An 18,065-nucleotide genomic window follows, 5' to 3' on the forward strand; every position below is an offset into this window, starting at 1 on the left:
CACCTGGTGTCTTTCTGGAGAATTGCAGCACAGCAGACGTTGGGGGTAAGAGAGGTGCCACCAGACACTTGTAGAGACAGAGAAGCATGGTTTGGGATGGAGCACCGCAAACCAGACTTGGTTCAAAAAGGGTTGTTAGGGGTTGGTAACGACCCATGTATAAGAATGATAGAGGCCCTTTATTAAGCCCCTGTCGTGTGCAAGGCCCCTTTTTAAAACCTCACAGCAATCCTGCAATATAAACCTTATAATTGCCATCCATTTGCTTTGTTTTGTTTTGTTTTTAACAAATCCTAGCTGTGTAATCCTACCCTGCCTGGAATTTGCTGTGTAAACCAGGCTTTCCTAGAGCCTTTGGTGATTTCCCACTCTTTGGTGATTTCTCCCACTCCTCAGGGACTGGGAGAACAGCCATGTCCCACTGCTTTCGGTTCTCCCCATTTCACAGATAAGTTACTCTGAGGCCCCACAAGATCTAAATTACTTCTTCTCACAGGGCAAAGGGTAAAAGCAAATCTGAAACCTGAATGACAACAATGTTCATTTCCTTCCACTCACTAACCGTCTCTACCAGACACAACCCTGAAATCTGGTTTATAATAACATGCAGGAAACATAGGAAAAACAGTAGTTAGGGGCATCAACAAATACATCAGTGAGGCTCACAGATGGGTGGCTGCTGGGAAACAGGGCCCACACTAGTCCTGAAGAAGAACCTTACTATTCAACATAGTCATAGTGAAGCAGTGCCCACAACACAAATGCAGGACAAAGTGGACAGCTAGGACCCTTAAAAACAGTAAGAAATGTCTTTTGTCAGTTTTATTAAACAATAGCTCTTTTGTGTGGGCTAAGAACACCTCCTGCTTCCTTTGCAGCAATGGATAAAAAAGCAGACCATGGGGAGAGAGAGCCACTGGATCGGCCTCACAGACTCAGAGCAAGAAAGCGAGTGGAAGTGGCTAGATGGGACACCTGTTGATTACAAGTGAGTGTGGGACTTTGTTTTCACGCTGGCCTGACTTCCTACGACTTTCTCTTAATGACCTTACGTCTATCCCGCATCATCCTCTTGACAGCCCAGGTTCCTCATACCAGGTGCCTATTCCCAATAGAGAAGCAGTGGTAGACAGTCACTGTGCTGTCAAGTAGAGCACTTCGGACCAAGGTACTAACTTCAGATACTAAGAGGAAGGATAACATCACCCAGAGCCTCTTCAAATGGTCAGTGTTCAATTGGACATATTTCTGAGGACTAGGGCAGTCCTAGCCTTGATCAGGCTTCTGACCCGATTATGATTTGGGTCCAAGGTTATAGATCTCTCATACACAGGAAGTCCAAGTGTGCTGCACAGAGGATCCCAGAATGTCTATCTTCTACAGGGTAAAAGAGGATTAAATTCTACCAACCCTTTCCACAAATCTTGCCTTACTTCTTCTGGAAGAAAAAGTAAATATCCACCTGTGAGGGACCTTCAGTTTGCTAGGGACAAAGAAGCCAAACACATCAGCAGCACATCACAGAGAGCTGCTATATCATGGGGGAAGTTCTGGTCTGAGGTAGTCTCCAGGCATTGAAGTAAGACTCCGGTAGATGAAGAGTTGCCCAGAGGCCGAGGTGATGGACAGAGGCCAGATAGTCTCAACTAGGCATAGGAACAGCCAGATCTGAGTGGAATCTCACTACGCATGTGACCTACACTGGCCTGGAATGCAGTCTCCTGCCCTAAACACCCAAGTGCTGCATCAGGCCTGCATAGCTGCACCTTGCCCTTCTATACTTTTAAACCCTCCCCGTGAAGACTGTGAGGGAGACAGTAGATAGAATCGAAAGGCCATCTCTGAGGGGAATAAACAAATGTGGACAAACATGGAAATGGATCTTAGGTCTGCCCCAAAGCTGAGTAGGTACACCTGAGCTTACCCACCAGCCTGTCGGGCACTCCATGTGCTCTTTTGTGCCTACCTCTGGGAGGCACTGGGGCTCAGGCCAGCACCTAGAATAAATGGCAGGATGTGCTTTGCAAGATCCCACACAGCTGTGGGCATTGGTATGCAAAGCAGAAGCTGGCTTCTGGCAGGAATGGGAGGCAGAAGTTAGTGCTCTTTCTCTGATAGTCAAGAGAGCCAGGATATCTTTTTTAAGGGAGTGGAGAAAAGCTAAGAAGAAAAATTCATCTCCCCATTTTTCTCACTGCTGTAAGTGGAAAGATAAGGGTTTGATGCAGAATTCAATCTTAAACTTTATTGGCTTGGGTGGGTTTGATGGAGCTGGAATATTACTAAATGCTCCAGCTTTTAAAGGTTGATCCCTGGGATACAGAAAAGATTCTGTAGCTGGGAAGAGAGCACTAGAATTGGTCCCTGGACCCCAAGAAGGATGACATCGCACACCTTACTGGGAGTTTTGCCACCAGCTACAGGCACCCTGGAGCCCACCATCCCCAGCCCAGAAGCTTAGACCCCTGCACCCCAACCACCACATACACTGTGTATCTCATTTTCTACCCAAAGGGGTGTGTGTGTGTGTGTGTGTGTGTGTGTGTGTGTGTGTGTGTGTGTGTGTATGGGAAATTCCCCAGGCTAAAATAAAGCAAGAATAAATCAGACAGATGTTGTATGAGGTCTCAAAGACTTAGTTTGACATATAATAATAAACACTGCACAACCTAGAGAAAGATCCAAGCCCATCCAGAGAATGGAATACAAACTTGAATGAGAACTGGGCTTACACTAGACCTGACACCCATGACACCTCAGTCACATGAAATCACCATGTCCCCATGTGGTAAAATGAACTTGACAGAAGGAATATGTTAATACTTCTACAGAGAGAGAGAGAGAGAGAGAGAGAGAGAGAGAGAGAGAGAGAGAGAGAGAGAGAGAATATGTATGTATGTATGTATATGTCTCCTGGGAAGCACTAGAGAAAGCCTGTGGGTGTCACGGAAATATTACTCCCCAGAATTTGTAGTGTCCATGACCTTAATGAGAGACACCACACACAGCATCTTACAGTAGGTTTACGAAGAATCCAAAAATAATCCCTATCATGGCTTAGGAAAGGAAAAGGCTTCCGCATCCCAGGCCTCCCAAATAAATGTCCTGAAACACTTTCCCAGACTCTCCTTTGCCCTCCTCTTGTGATTCTGAGCCTCCAAGCCTCCATCTACCTGCCTTCCCTTCCTTCTCCCAGCAGCAGTGATTTCTATAATCATCAGAGATCATTATAAACCGTTACTATATGAACTACTATACACTAACAATCAAACAGCCTAGATGAACACACACATTTCAAGAAACAAAATGGCTTAGTAAAGTCATGTCAAAAAGAAATGGGAAAGCAGAGCCAACTTTCACAAATCAGATTCGCACAGCAGAAAATAATAGGCCAGGACCAGAGGCTTCATGGCTGAGTTCTACCAAACATTCAAGAAAGGACTCCAGCCAGGCGTCTTAAATGTTTCCAAAACCAGAAGCCAATGGCTCTGGAACCATCCCAGGCCTAGCCCAGCCACAGAGGAATTAAGTACACAGCTTTCCTTTTACCCTTTTTCTCCAAAACACATGCATCCGCCCCTTTGAAATTATTTAAGGATTTTGTGGTTACTGTAAAAGAGGAGCCAGTTTTCAGGGACATACCTCTCCTTCATTGCCTCTGCTCTTCTGTTATTTACAATGATACATGGTTTATGTGGTTCAGAAAGGCAGGACTGAAACACACAAAAAGCCATGGTGACAGAGAAGAGATTCCAGCCGCTTCAGGCACATTCAGACCTGACTCAGGTCTATTATCCTCAGACACAGACTTGCAGAGCCTCTCGCTTCACTGTCCTAAAGGAGGTAAGGACCCTCTAGAGAAAGGGAGTATGTCAGATGCCCTAGAATGGGACCATAAGCCTACATACCAATGTGATTTCAGCACAAATACTGGAAGACAATGTAGATTGTTGGACATACCAAATGTAGATATTTTTTAAATAACAATAACATAATCCTGTCAGAGAAAAGACAACTTCCTACTTTACACACTCCATTGTTTCTCTCATGTCACCACAGCCCTGTGACTTTATATCCAGTATCGACACCATGACTAGAGATTAGGATCCATCCACAGTCACTACATTGTCCTAAGATGTCCACAGGAAAGTGGCAGCTGAGGCAGGAGGAGTATAAATGAGAGATGTTATCCTTGTGTGAAAGATAAATGACACAGTGAGCCACAAAGCACACCTCAGTAAATTCAAGAGAACCAGGATTGTAGAGACTATGTTCTGTAGCCCCAAACAAGTAGATAACTAAAGACCTATAAAATATTTGGAAGATAAATGACATAGGCCAAAGAAGAGGCTATCGCCATACCACACTAGTGAGGCTTGATCTTTTCCATAGATCAAAGAGGAAATTACAGTGAAAGTCTAAGAATGTCTTTAAACGATGAGGACATGTCAAAATTTATGAGCTGCAGTTAAAAATAGTGCCTAGGGAGACATTTACAGCTCTGAAACATTGTGTTTGGGCTTTTTGTTGTTGTTTTGTTTTGAGATAGTGTCCCTCTATTTAGCTGTGGCTGTCTCAAAACTTGATATGCAGACCAAGCTGGCCCCAAATTCACAGAGATCTATCTGCCTCTGCCTCCCAAGTGCTGGGATTAAAACTACATGTCACCATGCTTGGCCCTACATTTTCTTAAAGGTTAGAAAGGAATGGCCTAAGCTTCCACTTTATGAGGGTAGAAGAAAAAAAAAGGAATTAATCTCAAAATAAGCAGAGGGGCATGTACAAAGCCCTGGGTGGGATCTCCAGCTCCACAAATGACTAAGTAGAGGGAAAGGAATAAAAAAATCAGGAAAGCAGCAATGTGGGGATTGCAGAAGTGTTGGTAAAACCAGGGGCACAGTGATTCTTTTCACTATTTTTTTATTATTGACTTTACATTCAGATTGCAGCTCCTCCTCTGCTCCCAGTCCCACCCTTGCAAATCCTCCCCCATTACCCTTCTCTAAGGAGAAGGAGAACCCCGTTGGGTTCCTCCCCTCTCTGGGATATCTAGTCCCAGCAGGACTATGCATGTCCTCTCCCACTGAGGCATAATAATTCTTTTTTTTTTTCATTAATGCTATTTTTTTTCATCTTTATTAACTTGGGTATTTCTTATTTACATTTCGATTGTTATTCCCCTTCCCAGTTTCCAGGCCAACATCCCCCTAACCCCTCCCCCTCCCCTTCTGTATGGGTGTTCCCCTCCCCATCCTCCCCCCATTACTGCCCTCCCCCCAATAATCACATTCACTGGGGGTTCAGGCTTGGCAGGACCAAGGGCTTACCCTTCCACTGGTGCCCTTACTAGGCTATTCATTGCTACCTATGAGGTTGGAGCCCAGGGTCAGTCCATGTATAGTCTTTGGATAGTGGCTTAGTCCTGCAAAGCTTCTGTAAGGCAAAGGACACTGTTGTTAGGACAAAACAGCAACCAAAAGATTGGGAAAAGATCTTTACCAATCCTACAACAGATAGAGGGCTTACACCTAAAATATACAAAGAACTCAAGAAGTTAGACCGCAGGGAGACAAATAGCCCTATTAAAAAATGGGTTTCAGAGCTAAACAAAGAATTCACAGCTGAGGAATGCCGAATGGCTGAGAAACACCTAAAGAAATGTTCAACATCTTTAGTCATAAGGGAAATGCAAATCAAAACAGCCCTGAGATTTCACCTCACACCAGTGAGAGTGGCTAAGATCAAAAACTCAGGGGACAGCAGATGCTGGCGAGGATGTGGAGAAAGAGGAATAATAATTCTTAATGGAATAACTGCAGGTGGCTAGTTGTTTCTGTTACCAAGCCAAGGCTGCCTTCCCCAGGGTAAATCAGATTCATATGGAAAAGACCAAGATTCTGTCCACCTTAAAGCAGTAAGACCTCTACCTACTCTACTGAAAACCCCTATACATTTTCTTTTCCCCTCTCTCCTATTAGATACCATTTGGTAGAAATGTGATAACATAATTCACATGATTGCTTTTATTTTTGTTTAAAAGATAAAATGGGCTACTTCCTACCCAGTTAGGTAACTCGTGTTATACTTTTATAGTACTGAGCTATAGAGCAGTGGGGGCCAGAAGAGACTCTTCAGTTTCTTCTACTTCAACAACAGCCCATGCTAGTCAACACTTTGTGTTCCGGCTGGGGTGGTACTGGCCCAGGCCACAAGAGAGGAATCTTCCACAACAGGGGCCCTTGTAGTGTGAGAACATCTTGCTTCAAGAGACATTTCTCGCCAGTAACATTTTCCTGTTTGGAAGCCAGACCATTAGCAGCAGAAGCTTCTTGGCTGTAGTCTTGGTTACTCTTGTGGTTGATGGAAAAAAATATTAAGTTGTGAAGTTGGAGGGATCTATTCCAAGATAGAAAGTATATGCTCTGCTAACATTAAAATGCAAATCCTGGGGTGCTGCACTCCCCATAGCTCATGTTTATGTGTTTGCAAATCACTACAGCCTTCTGTTCAAGAGTTCCCAAGGTTCCTGGGGTGCTCGGAAGCGTTCATGTTGCTGTGGCATATATGTTGTAATATGGCCAAAGCCCATGCTATCCTTTGCAGAGCCTACCTGTAAATGCAGTCAAGGCACTGTTTAGGCTAGCATTCCAAAGTATTACACACACATGCTGCTTATCCACAGTACACAGACATAACAAACAGGCAAAACATTCACACACATAAAGTGAATCCTAGCTCCCCCACCCCTTAACTTGTTAGCATACTGGTAGGAGAGGTTTAGGTTTCTTTGCTTGAGGACAATCATTTATAAAAATGTTACCCTTTCCTAAGTAGTTGGGTTACAATGAACTCTTTAAAGAATTAAGAATTTGCTGCAGTTGAACTTTTTGGTCATTTTCACTGGTTCCTCTTTTTGTATGCATACAAGCTAAGAGTTTTGCCAGAAGTCGCTCCGTGGAATTTTAGCTTTTCTAGAGATGCTCTGAGACCCCAGCTTCTCACTCTCCAGGTGCCACCCCATGCGTTATCTAAGTTGCCTCTGTTTCACAGAATTTATGTTGCCTTTAGTCATAAGGAAATCTTTGAGCACTCTCCATAAAGAATTCTAATGATTTGAGGTACCCAATTGGGAAAGGTTCCCTTTCTGTTTAATCAGTAAGTCCTTCTTACCTATATGATCTTAAATGACATAAAGTAAAATGCAAGAGAATCATACTAAGCAGATCCTCTGAATAAACCATGTGTGTGTGTGTGTGTGTGTGTGTGTGTGTACATACATCCATTTTTTATAATTAACTGAGAAATCGGGAATATCAAATACATCATTGTGTATCTGGGGACCAAAGGTATGAAGAGATGTAAAGTTAATATATTACAATTAATAATATAATATAAAATTATAGAAATAATTACTATTACTATTAAACATGAACAAAATGTATGTTACTAAAAACAAACTACTTGGGCACTACCTCTGCAGAGGCAACCTACAAGGAAGCTCCTTTTCATCCCAATCCATCTGTCTTGGTACCACTGACAGTATGAGTCTTAACTTCATACTCAAGTCTGTTATGTTAGTTCCCTGTGAAATAGAACTTTGTTCTGTGCTCCTGTATTACCAGTGACTTAATTAAACTCAGCTCATAGTGCATTCTCTCTGAGGATCAGTGCAGTGAGTAAATATTTTCTAATTCTTCCTTAAAGTGTCCTCTCATTGGTAAATGGCTCCTTCTGAAACACCTTTGTATCATTAGGTTTACCTGGGGTCACTGTTTTTATCAAATCCCTAGATAGGTTTAGAATTAGGTGAGCATGACTTCTATTATGCTGCCCCACTGTTTAACTATAATCGTCTCTTCTTTCTCACTGCCTTCTGACTCTAATGATCTCATTGTCAAAAATGGAGGGAAATATGAGTTCTCACTTCTGGTGGCTCTCAGGTACCCTGTGGCTAGTGGGGGAATGAGTCATTGCTGGAAATACCTTTATTATAGATGTTTTAGGGTACCCTTTAAGAAGTCAGAAACCACAACCATGAACTTGCCTCTATAAAAGGAAGTTCCAGAAAAGAATCTGGAGTCACACTTAATTTACTGCATGAAACCAGAATCCAGAACTATAAAATCACAAGAAGTCCTGATTTGAGTAGCAGCATCCAAGTAAATGAGACTCAAGTAAACTCATCCTAAAGAAAACTTGCTCAGCCCTACTAAAAAATGGGATACAAAGCTAAACAAAGACCTCTCAGCTGAGGAATATTAAATGTCTGAGAAGTACCTAAAGAAATGTTCAACATCCTTAGTGATCAGGGAAATGCAAATCAAAACAACCCTGAGATTTCACCTCACACCAGTGAGAATGGCTAAGATCAAAAACTCAGGTGACAGCAAATGCTGGCGAGGATGCGGAGAAAGAGGAACACTCCTCCATTGTTGGTGGGATTGCAGACTGGTACAACCTCTCTGAAAATCAGTATGGAGGTTCCTCAGAAAATTGGACATTGCACTACCTGAGGACACAGCTATACCTCTCCTGGGCATATACCCAAAAGATACTCCAACATACAACAAAGACACATGCTCCATTATGTTCATAGCAGCCTTATTTATAATAGCCAGAAGTTGGAAAGAACCCAGATGCCCTTCAACAGAGGAATGGATACAGAAAATGTGGTACATCTACACAATGGAATATTACTCAGCTATCAAAAACAATGACTTCATGAAATTCATAGGCAAATGGATGGAACTGGAAAATATCATCCTGAGTGAGGTAACCCAATCCCAGAAAAACACACATGGTATGCACTCATTGATAAGTGGCTATTAGCCCAAATGCTCGAATTACCCTAGATGCACAGAACACATGAAACTCAAGAAGGATAACCAAAATGTGAATGCTTCACTCCTTCTTTAAAAGGGGAACAAGAATACCCTTGGGAGGGAATAGGGAGGCAAAGTGTAGAACAGAGACTGAAGGAACACCCATTCAGAGCCTGCCCCACATGTGGCCCATACATGTATACATACATGTATACACCAAACTAGATAAGATGGATGAAGCAAAGAAGTGCAGGCTGACAGGAACTGGATGTAGATCTCTCCTGAGAGACACAGCCAGAATATGGCAAATACAGAAGCGAATGCCAGCAGCAAACCACTGAACTGAGAACAGGACGCCCGTTGAAGGAATCAGAGAAAGAACTGGAAGAGCTTGAAGGGGCTTGAGACCCCGTATGAACAACAATGCCAACCAACCAGAGCTTCCAGGGACTAAGCCACTACCCAAAGACTATACATGGACTGACACTGGGCTCCAACTGCATAGGTAGCAATGAATAGCCTAGTAAGGGCACCAGTGGAAGGGGAAGCCCTTGGTCCTGCCAAAACTGAACCCCCAGTGAACGTGATTGTTGGGGGAGGGCGGTAATGGGGGGAGGATGGGGAGGGGAACACCCATATAGAAGAAGAAGGGGAGGGGTTGGGGGATGTTAGCCTGGAAACCAGAAAAGGTAATAACAATTGAAATGTAAATAAGAAATACCCAATTTAATTTAAAAAAAAAAAAACAATGACTTCATGAAATTCGTAGGCAAATGGATTGAGCTAGAAAATATCATTCTGAGTGAGGTAATTCAATCACAGAAAAACACACATGGTATGCACTCACTGATAAGTTGATATTAGTCCAAAAGCTTAAATTACCCAAGATGCAATCCACAGACCACAGGAAGCTCAAGAAGAAAGATGACCAAAGTGCAGATGCTTCCACTCTTTCTTAAAAGGGGAAACAAAAATATCCATAGGAGGGGATATAGAGGCAAAGTTTAGAGCAGAGACTGAAGGAACAGCCCCACATGTGGCCCATATATATATACAGTCACCAAATCTAGATAAGATTAATGAAGCTAAGAGGTGCATGCTGACAGGAACCAGATATAAATGTCTCCTGAGAGACACAGTCACAGCATGTCAAATACAGAGTCAAATGCTAGCAGAAAACCATTGAACTGAGAACAGGACCCTGTTGGAGGAATTAGAGAAAGGATTCAAAGAGCTGAAGGGGCTTGCAACCCCATAGGAACAATAATGCAACCAACCAAAGCTCCCAGGGCCTAAACCAAAGACTATACATGGACTGAGCCATGGCTCCAGCTGCATATGTAGCAGAGGATGGCCTTGTTGGGCACCAAAGAAAAGAGAAGCCCTTGGTCTTGCCAACGTTGGAGCCCCAGTGTAAGGGAATGGGGGGGAGGATGGGAAGGGGAACACCCTTATAGAAAAGGGGAAGGGAGAGAGTATAGGGGGTTTATGGACAGGAAACGGGGAAAGGGAATAGCATTTGAAATGTGGATAAAGAAATATCCAATAAAAAAAAGAAAAGAAAACATTACCTCTGATGTCATATAGATTTAAAGTCAACCCAACAGAGGTATATAAGAACTATCTTAGATAAATGCTACTAATTTATATATAAATGAAAGTTTGCCTGCTCCAGATGCTGTCTTTATAGTTATCTTTTTATAACCTGCAAAAGGAAGGATGTGAAATGCGTAGCCTTCATTGACAATGTAATTTTATGAACTTGACCCTCAACTATAACAATTACATAATCCCATTAACATTATCCTCATAGAGGATGTCTTAATGAATCAAGTTTTATAAGGAGAGATTATTATAGCCAGTCATTTTTGTTTCTTAATTTTATCATTGTTATTATTTGTGGTGTTAGTGTACATCAAATGCAGGGCCTTATAAATGCTATGCAAAAAGTAAACCACTGAACTGAACCTCCAGGTCCCACTTCCTTGTTTTAAACTTATTTTAACTGATATATAAAAATGTAGACTTATACATAGTAATAGGATATTACATCATATTTCAGTACACTGTTAACTGAGTAGTGTTTAAGTGAGGCTAGATATATCTACCCCCTCAAATATATATCAATTTTTTTTGTTGAAGTCTTTTAAAACTTTTCCATGTAGTTCTTGGAATGCATAATATTGCATTGCCTGAAGCTCTCTCACTATGCTTTAACATAGGTAAAATTACAAATCATGAGATTTGTAACCATTGTTAAAATATTATAAAATTATGATGTGACTGAAAGTAAAAATACTAATAAAATTTAATAACATGTTTTAAAAAAGAAGAAAAGAAAACTTGATCAGGTTTGGAATTCAAAGCTACTCAGGAGGCTGAGGCAGCATGATCACAAGTTTTGAAAAGTACAGCATAGAGTACAGAATGAACCCAAGGCCAGCCTAGGCAAACTAGTGAGACCTTATCTCAAAATAAAAAGTAAAAAGAGAGTTTAGCATGGGCATAGGCAGTGGTGGAAGACTCAACCTAGCATGCACAAAATGTCTTAATTCTTTCTCAGGGATGCCTAATCCTCCCCTCCAACCCCCTGAAAAAAACTCATAAAACTTGTTTTTCAGAACCCTCTTTCTGGGGCTGGGGATTTAGCTCAGTGGTAGAGCGCTTACCTAGGAAGCGCAAGGCCCTGGGTTCGGTCCCCAGCTCCGAAAAAAAGAACCCTCTTTCTGGATCTCCCATGCTCATGGATTGGCAGGATTAATATAGTAAAAATGGCCATTTTACCAAAAGCGATCTACAGATTCAATGCAATCCCCATCAAAATACCAATCCAATTCTTCAAAGAGTTAGACAGAACAATTTGCAAATTCATCTGGAATAACAAAAAACCCAGGATAGCGAAAACTATCCTCAACAATAAAAGGACGTCAGGGGGAATCACTATCCCTGAATTCAAGCAGTATTACAGAGCAATAGTGATAAAAACTGTATGGTATTGGTACAGAGACAGACAGATAGACCAATGGAATAAAATTGAAGACCCAGAAATGAACCCACACACCTATGGTCACTTGATTTTTGACAAAGGAGCCAAAACCATCCAATGGAAAAAAGATAGCATTTTCAGCAAATGGTGCTGGTTCAACTGGAGGGCAACATGTAGAAGAATGCATATCGATCCATGCTTATCACCCTGTACAAAGCTTAAGTCCAAGTGGATCAAGGACCTCCACATCAAACCAGATACACTCAAACTAATAGAAGAAAATCTAGGGAAGCATCTGGAACACATGGGCACTGGAAAAAAATTCCTGAACAAAACACCAATGGCTTATGCTCTAAGATCAAGAGTCGACAAATGGGATCTCATGAAACTGCAAAGCTTCTGTAAGGCAAAGGATACTGAGGTTAGGACAAAACGGCAACCAACAGATTGGGAAAAGATCTTTACCAATCCTACAACAAATAGAGGCCTTATATCCAAAATATACAAAGAACTCAAGAAGTTAGACCGCAGGGAGACAAATAACCCTATTAAAAAATGGGGTTCAGAGCTGAACAAAGAATTCACAGCTGAGGAATGCCGAATGGCTGAGAAACACCTAAAGAAGTGTTCAACATCTTTAGTCATAAGGGAAATGCAAATCAAAACAAACCTGAGATTTCACCTCACACCAGTGAGAATGGCTAAGATCAAAAACTCAGGTGACAGCAGATGCTGGCGAGGATGCGGAGAAAGAGGAACACTCCTCCATTGTTGGTGGGATTGCAGACTGGTAAAACCATTCTGGAAATCAGTCTGGAGGTTCCTCAGAAAATTGGACATTGAACTGCCTGAGGATCCAGCTATACCTCTTTTGGGCATATACCCAAAAGATGCCCCAACATATAAAAAAGTCACGTGCTCCACTATGTTCATCGCAGCCTTATTTATAATAGCCAGAAGCTGGAAAGAACCCAGATGCCCTTCAACAGAGGAATGGATACAGAAAATGTGGTACATCTACACAATGGAATATTACTCAGCTATCAAAAACAATGACTTTATGAAATTCGTAGGCAAATGGTTGGAACTGGAAAATATCATCCTGAGTGAGCTAACCCAATCACAGAAAGACATACATGGTATGCACTCATTGATAAGTGGCTATTAGCCCAAATGCTTGAGTTACCCTAGATGCCTAGAACAAATGAAACTCAAGACGGATGATCAAAATGTGAATGCTTCACTCCTTCTTTAAAAGGGGAACAAGAATACCCTTGGCAGGGAATAGAGAGGCAAAGATTAAAACAGAGACTGAAGGAACACCCATTCAGAGCCTGCCCCACATGTGGCCCATACATATACAGCCACCCAATTAGACAAGATGGATGAAGCAAAGAAGTGCAGACCGACAGGAGCCGGATGTAGATCGCTCCCGAGAGACACAGCCAGAATACAGCAAATACAGAGGCGAATGCCAGCAGCAAACCACTGAACTGAGAATAGGACCCCCGTTGAAGGAATCAGAGAAAGAACTGGAAGAGCTTGAAGGGGCTCGAGACCCCATATGTACAACAATGCCAAGCAACCAGAGCTTCCAGGGACTAAGCCACTACCTAAAGACTATACATGGACTGACCCTGGACTCTGACCTCATAAGTAGCAATGAATATCCTAGTAAGAGCACCAGTGGAAGGGGAAGCCCTGGGTCCTGCTAAGACTGAACCCCCAGTGAACTAGACTGGTGGGGGGAGGGCGGCAATGGGGGGAGGGTGGGGAGGGGAACACCCATAAGGAAGGGGAGGGGGGAGGGGGATGTTTGCCCGGAAACCGGGAAAGGGAATAACACTCGAAATGTATATAAGAAATACTCAAGTTAATAAAAAAAAAAAAAAAAAAAAAAAAAAGAACCCTCTTTCTGGCCAGGCATAGTGACACTTGTAAAAGCAGGAAGATCTCTGTGTGTTTGAAACCAGCTCAATCTACATAGTGAACTCCTAGACAGCCAGGACTATATAGAGAGAGTCTGTCTTAAAAAAGAAGGAGGAAGGGAAAGGAGAAGAAAGAGGAAGAAGAGGAGAAGGAAGAAGAGGAGGAGGAGAAGGGGAGGAATCCTCTTCTAGTGAGGCATAGTGGTACACACCTTTAATACCAACATTTCAGATGACTTGCTCTGAGTTCAAAGCCAGCTAGGAATATTCGCTGTCAATCAGTCATTCAATAAATCAATAAAAATGAAAATCTTCTCTCCTGGGCTAGAGAAACTGCTCAGTGGGTAGAGGCGTCAGCCACCAAGGCTGATGGCCTAGGACCCACATGGTAGAAGGAAAGAGTTGATTCCCTCAAGTTGTCCTCTAACACACACTGTAGTCCTCTCTCCCTCTCTCCCTCTCTCCCTCTCTCCCTCCTCCCCCCCACTCATTTTCTTTATGAAAATAAAAGCTCTTTCCAAAAGAGGTAGTAAAATATTTGAGTTGTTTTCAGTAAGATTAAATTATTATTTTCTGAAGCCATCAGCCATGTACAGCTTGGCCAGAGCCACAACACCACCACTAGTTGTTGGTGGTTGTGGGTTTTTGTAACTGTGGATCAAGGTGCACTCACTTTTTCTTCCTGACCTGACATTAGAGACAAGACAGATCGATGTCTACAGATCCCTGTGTTCTCACAAGAGCATGCATGCATGCATATTTGTGTAAGATATCCCAAGAGTGCATACTACCTATGCACAACTATATACACATGCTCAGAAGTCCACATTGCAGGACACAAATGAAAGTCATTCACTCAGCTATGTCAAAGGATTTGTCTCCTCCACAATGTAATAATGAGGCTCACTGGGTTGATCTCACTATGGCAGAGATAACAAGCCTGCAAGAACAGGCTGCTCTTCAGCCTCTCTATAAACAGCTAAATGAAAGTGAGCACTGTTTTCTAAATGGTGCATTTCCATTTCACAGTGAATGGCATCCTTTGGCTTTGTGTTCACACCTTCAACTATTCTTGAGCAAAGAAAACCTCTGCATACTGTGCAGATAACACTCATCTTCTGTTTTGTTAAAAGAAACTGGAAAGCTGGACAACCCGACAACTGGGGCAGTGGCCATGGGCCTGGAGAAGACTGTGCTGGATTGATTTATGCCGGGCAGTGGAATGACTTCCAGTGTGATGAAATCAATAACTTCATTTGCGAAAAAGAAAGGGAGGCAGGTAAGCAGCCTCACAGTTTACTACAGAGCTGCAGGGCTTGGGTCTTATTGAAGAGGAGAGCTATTGAGAAGGGCTCTGAATGCAGGCTCTCAAGTCTGCACTTCCAACCCACTTCTTAGTAGCAAGGTAAGTTATCAACCTCAGGGGAATAACAGTAACTCGTCAATTTATCATATTGTCAGTTAATTGTTCTTTAATATATGGCACCATTGTGATATCTTTGGAGTGGTGTGGACATTCACGTGCAGCCAATTCAGTGAAACCACATGTCCTTAACTGAGCATTTAGTATAGGCCAGGTTTTGTGCTAGTATAGTGGAGAGTTATAGTCTGCATAACTTAAAAATGCTTACATCAAAAAATCTTATAGAGATTCTTCTTGGCTTCTTAAGAAGTTTATCTAACGCTTCATTTACGATATGACCCTCTTTAGAACAGGGTGTCTTCCTTTTCACTAGAATTAAGTTTGTAGTGGCGGGTGGGAGACACAGGGAAGAAACGTTAGAGTATGGGCTTTCTTTTGGAAGTGAAAGCAATCTTTAGACCTGTGGCACAACTTTGAAAATCTACTAAGGGGATTGTAGAGATGTCTCAGCAGTTTAGAGCACTTGCTCCTCTTACACAGGACCCTGATTTGATTCCCAGAATCCACACAGCAGCTCATAACCATCTGTAACTCCAGTTCCAGTGGATATGATGCTCTCTATGGTGGTATCTTCTGCAGACACCAGGCCAGTGGTGCACAGACATATGTGCAGGCAAAACACCCATACACATTATATAAGTAAAATTACAATTAAAAAATATACTAAGACTCACCAAATTAAAAAAATTTTTTACATGGATGATATGCATTATCTGTGAATTAGAGTTCAATTAATCTATTTTTGTTAATTAGTAATTTAAAAAACTAACTATACTCTGTTCATATTATTTTTGGAAGAAACTGGGGCATAAATTACATATACATTCAAGATGTTTACAGAGTACTTTTGATGTAACAAATAGTGTGAATGCTATAGATCTCAAAACAAATAAGGAACACGCAGTGTAGTCAGCTAAGGGGCAGAAGCTTGGATCACTAAACATGGGGTTACAGTTGGTGATGACAATCAGGCATGATGTGTTTGCCTTGTTTGCTCAAAAGAGTGTTAAGTAGGAAACAGAATTCTCTAGAATTGACCCCACCGGCAAGCCACACCTGTGATAGGGGTCCCAGCCTGTGTTTTTCCTGGTGAGATCTGGGATGGATGCTGTGGTTCTCAAGCTCCTATGTACCCAGACACCACTGGGAATGCAAGGAGTTGAGAATGGTGGTTGTGAGGCTGCACCTACACACCAGGCATGAGGGTGATGGTTGAGCCCAGGTCAGGAAAGAATCCATTTTGGTTCCAAGTGAGTCCCAGAGTACACAGAAGCTGAAAAAGAGAAAGCCTTCTCTGGGAGATTTAGGTGAGGCTCTTTAGGATGAAGCCCCCACCACCAGCAGGTGGTCCTAGATGAAGGAGACAGTCCTTGTTTGTCCAAACTACCTTATTTTATGGTAGATATAAATGCACATGTCTTACTCAGGGTGAACCAAGGATTAAATACCTTTTGCAGGAAGGAAAGCTCAGGAAGGGAAGCTCATTGACTAAACACTTGGGGCCTCTCTAGATACCTCATTAGCATGGAGAACTCCAGGTTTTTATGCTATGTGACTAGTTGTCATCATCCTCTCAGTGGAGTGTCATGGTTGCGTCTTCCAGAACAGGTAGAGCTTAGCAGGGAGCTGGTTCCACATCTACTGTTCTCAATTCTGAGATTGCCCCGGGTTTTGAACCTACTTCAGCCTTACCAGTTTTTCTGTCTGGTGGTACAGTCTGCTTGCCCATTACTTAATCTGAAGAAGAACTTCCCAACAGTCTTCTTTGAATTCATTTGTACTCTTTCCAAAAGATTCCTCCTGTTTTAAATTGTAAATAATTTTATTCCTCAAGCAAAACTAATGCCCATCCTTATTTTTCTCTTTCAGTACCATCATCCATATTATAACTGTGATATAATAGCAGGAACGTATTTTCTGATGCCTCTCAAAGGTGAAGAATACTCGTTTCTGATGCCATCACTTCTCACCAGATTGAATGGAAAAAGACCTGAAAAGTAGTTATTCAAAGTAAATGGATACCTACTGCACCATAACCGAAGGACTAGAGAGCTAAAATGCTCCCCAAGTTGATACTGATTTCCAATGTGCAAATGGACTGAATCACATAGATTTTTCTCAGCCATTAACCATACAATTTATGCAAATTATATCTTTCCAAATATGGAATGCTCCAATCAGAAAAAGACTATCATTGGTTGTTGAGTTACAGGCTCTGTGTAAACAGTGTGTTTCTAAAATCCCAAATATAGAAAGAATATGCAGACATACACATATATAGGCCATCTTTTAGTAATAATATGAAATATACTTAAAGAGCTTTTAAACTTCATATTTTTGTACAAAATATTTGCCTTTTACAATCATTTTACTTTTTTAAATTTTACCTATATAACACATAAAGCCAAAGAAAACAATAATTGTACTAATAAAATTTCAATGGAGTTTCTCTTCAGATTTAATCTGTCCAGCTGAAGTGAATTTTTGTTTTATGTATCTGTGTATGTGTGATGTCTTCAGAACAGTGAATCACATGAAGCATCTGGAAATACCCTGTGCATTTTGGTGATAGTGGAGCTCTAGCCTGAGATCATGATAGTTCATTCAAGAAGGCTGTGCCATGAGCCCAGCACCAGCCACTTTTATAAGAGGAAGTGTTGACTTGGGATGTGCTTTTGTTCTACTTTGTGAAATGGGAATGCTGGAGAAGCATCTGTGAGGAAGGATAGAACACCTGAATCTGAATGTCTGTAAGGCCCTGGTGTAAGGCTGATCCATGAACAGGCTTAGTGTCATATTCATACCAGAACAGACAAGAGATTATAATGTCACATCAGTTGAAGTCAGCCAAGTGATGCTTGCAAGTTAGAAGAAACATGCTATTTGGAAAGTAGGGTTCCCAAAAC

At 41.9% G+C, this 18,065-nt stretch overlaps 1 protein-coding gene across 1 annotated transcript in view; it reads left to right on the top strand.

The window, feature by feature from the left end:
* Nucleotides 1-17,621, top strand: part of Colec12 (collectin sub-family member 12) — a 187,669-nt gene extending 170,048 nt beyond the window's left edge. Inside the window, exons 8-10 of the mRNA NM_001025721.1 lie at nucleotides 879-988; nucleotides 14,870-15,015; nucleotides 17,029-17,621. Coding sequence (NP_001020892.1) covers nucleotides 879-988; nucleotides 14,870-15,015; nucleotides 17,029-17,048 — 276 coding nt within the window. The 3' untranslated portion in view covers nucleotides 17,049-17,621. The remainder of the gene's footprint in view (nucleotides 1-878; nucleotides 989-14,869; nucleotides 15,016-17,028) is intronic.
* Nucleotides 17,622-18,065: the final 444 nt, after the last annotated feature.

The sequence above is a fragment of the Rattus norvegicus genome, chromosome 18, assembly GCF_036323735.1.
Source record: "Rattus norvegicus strain BN/NHsdMcwi chromosome 18, GRCr8, whole genome shotgun sequence".
Lineage (NCBI taxonomy): Eukaryota > Metazoa > Chordata > Mammalia > Rodentia > Muridae > Rattus > Rattus norvegicus.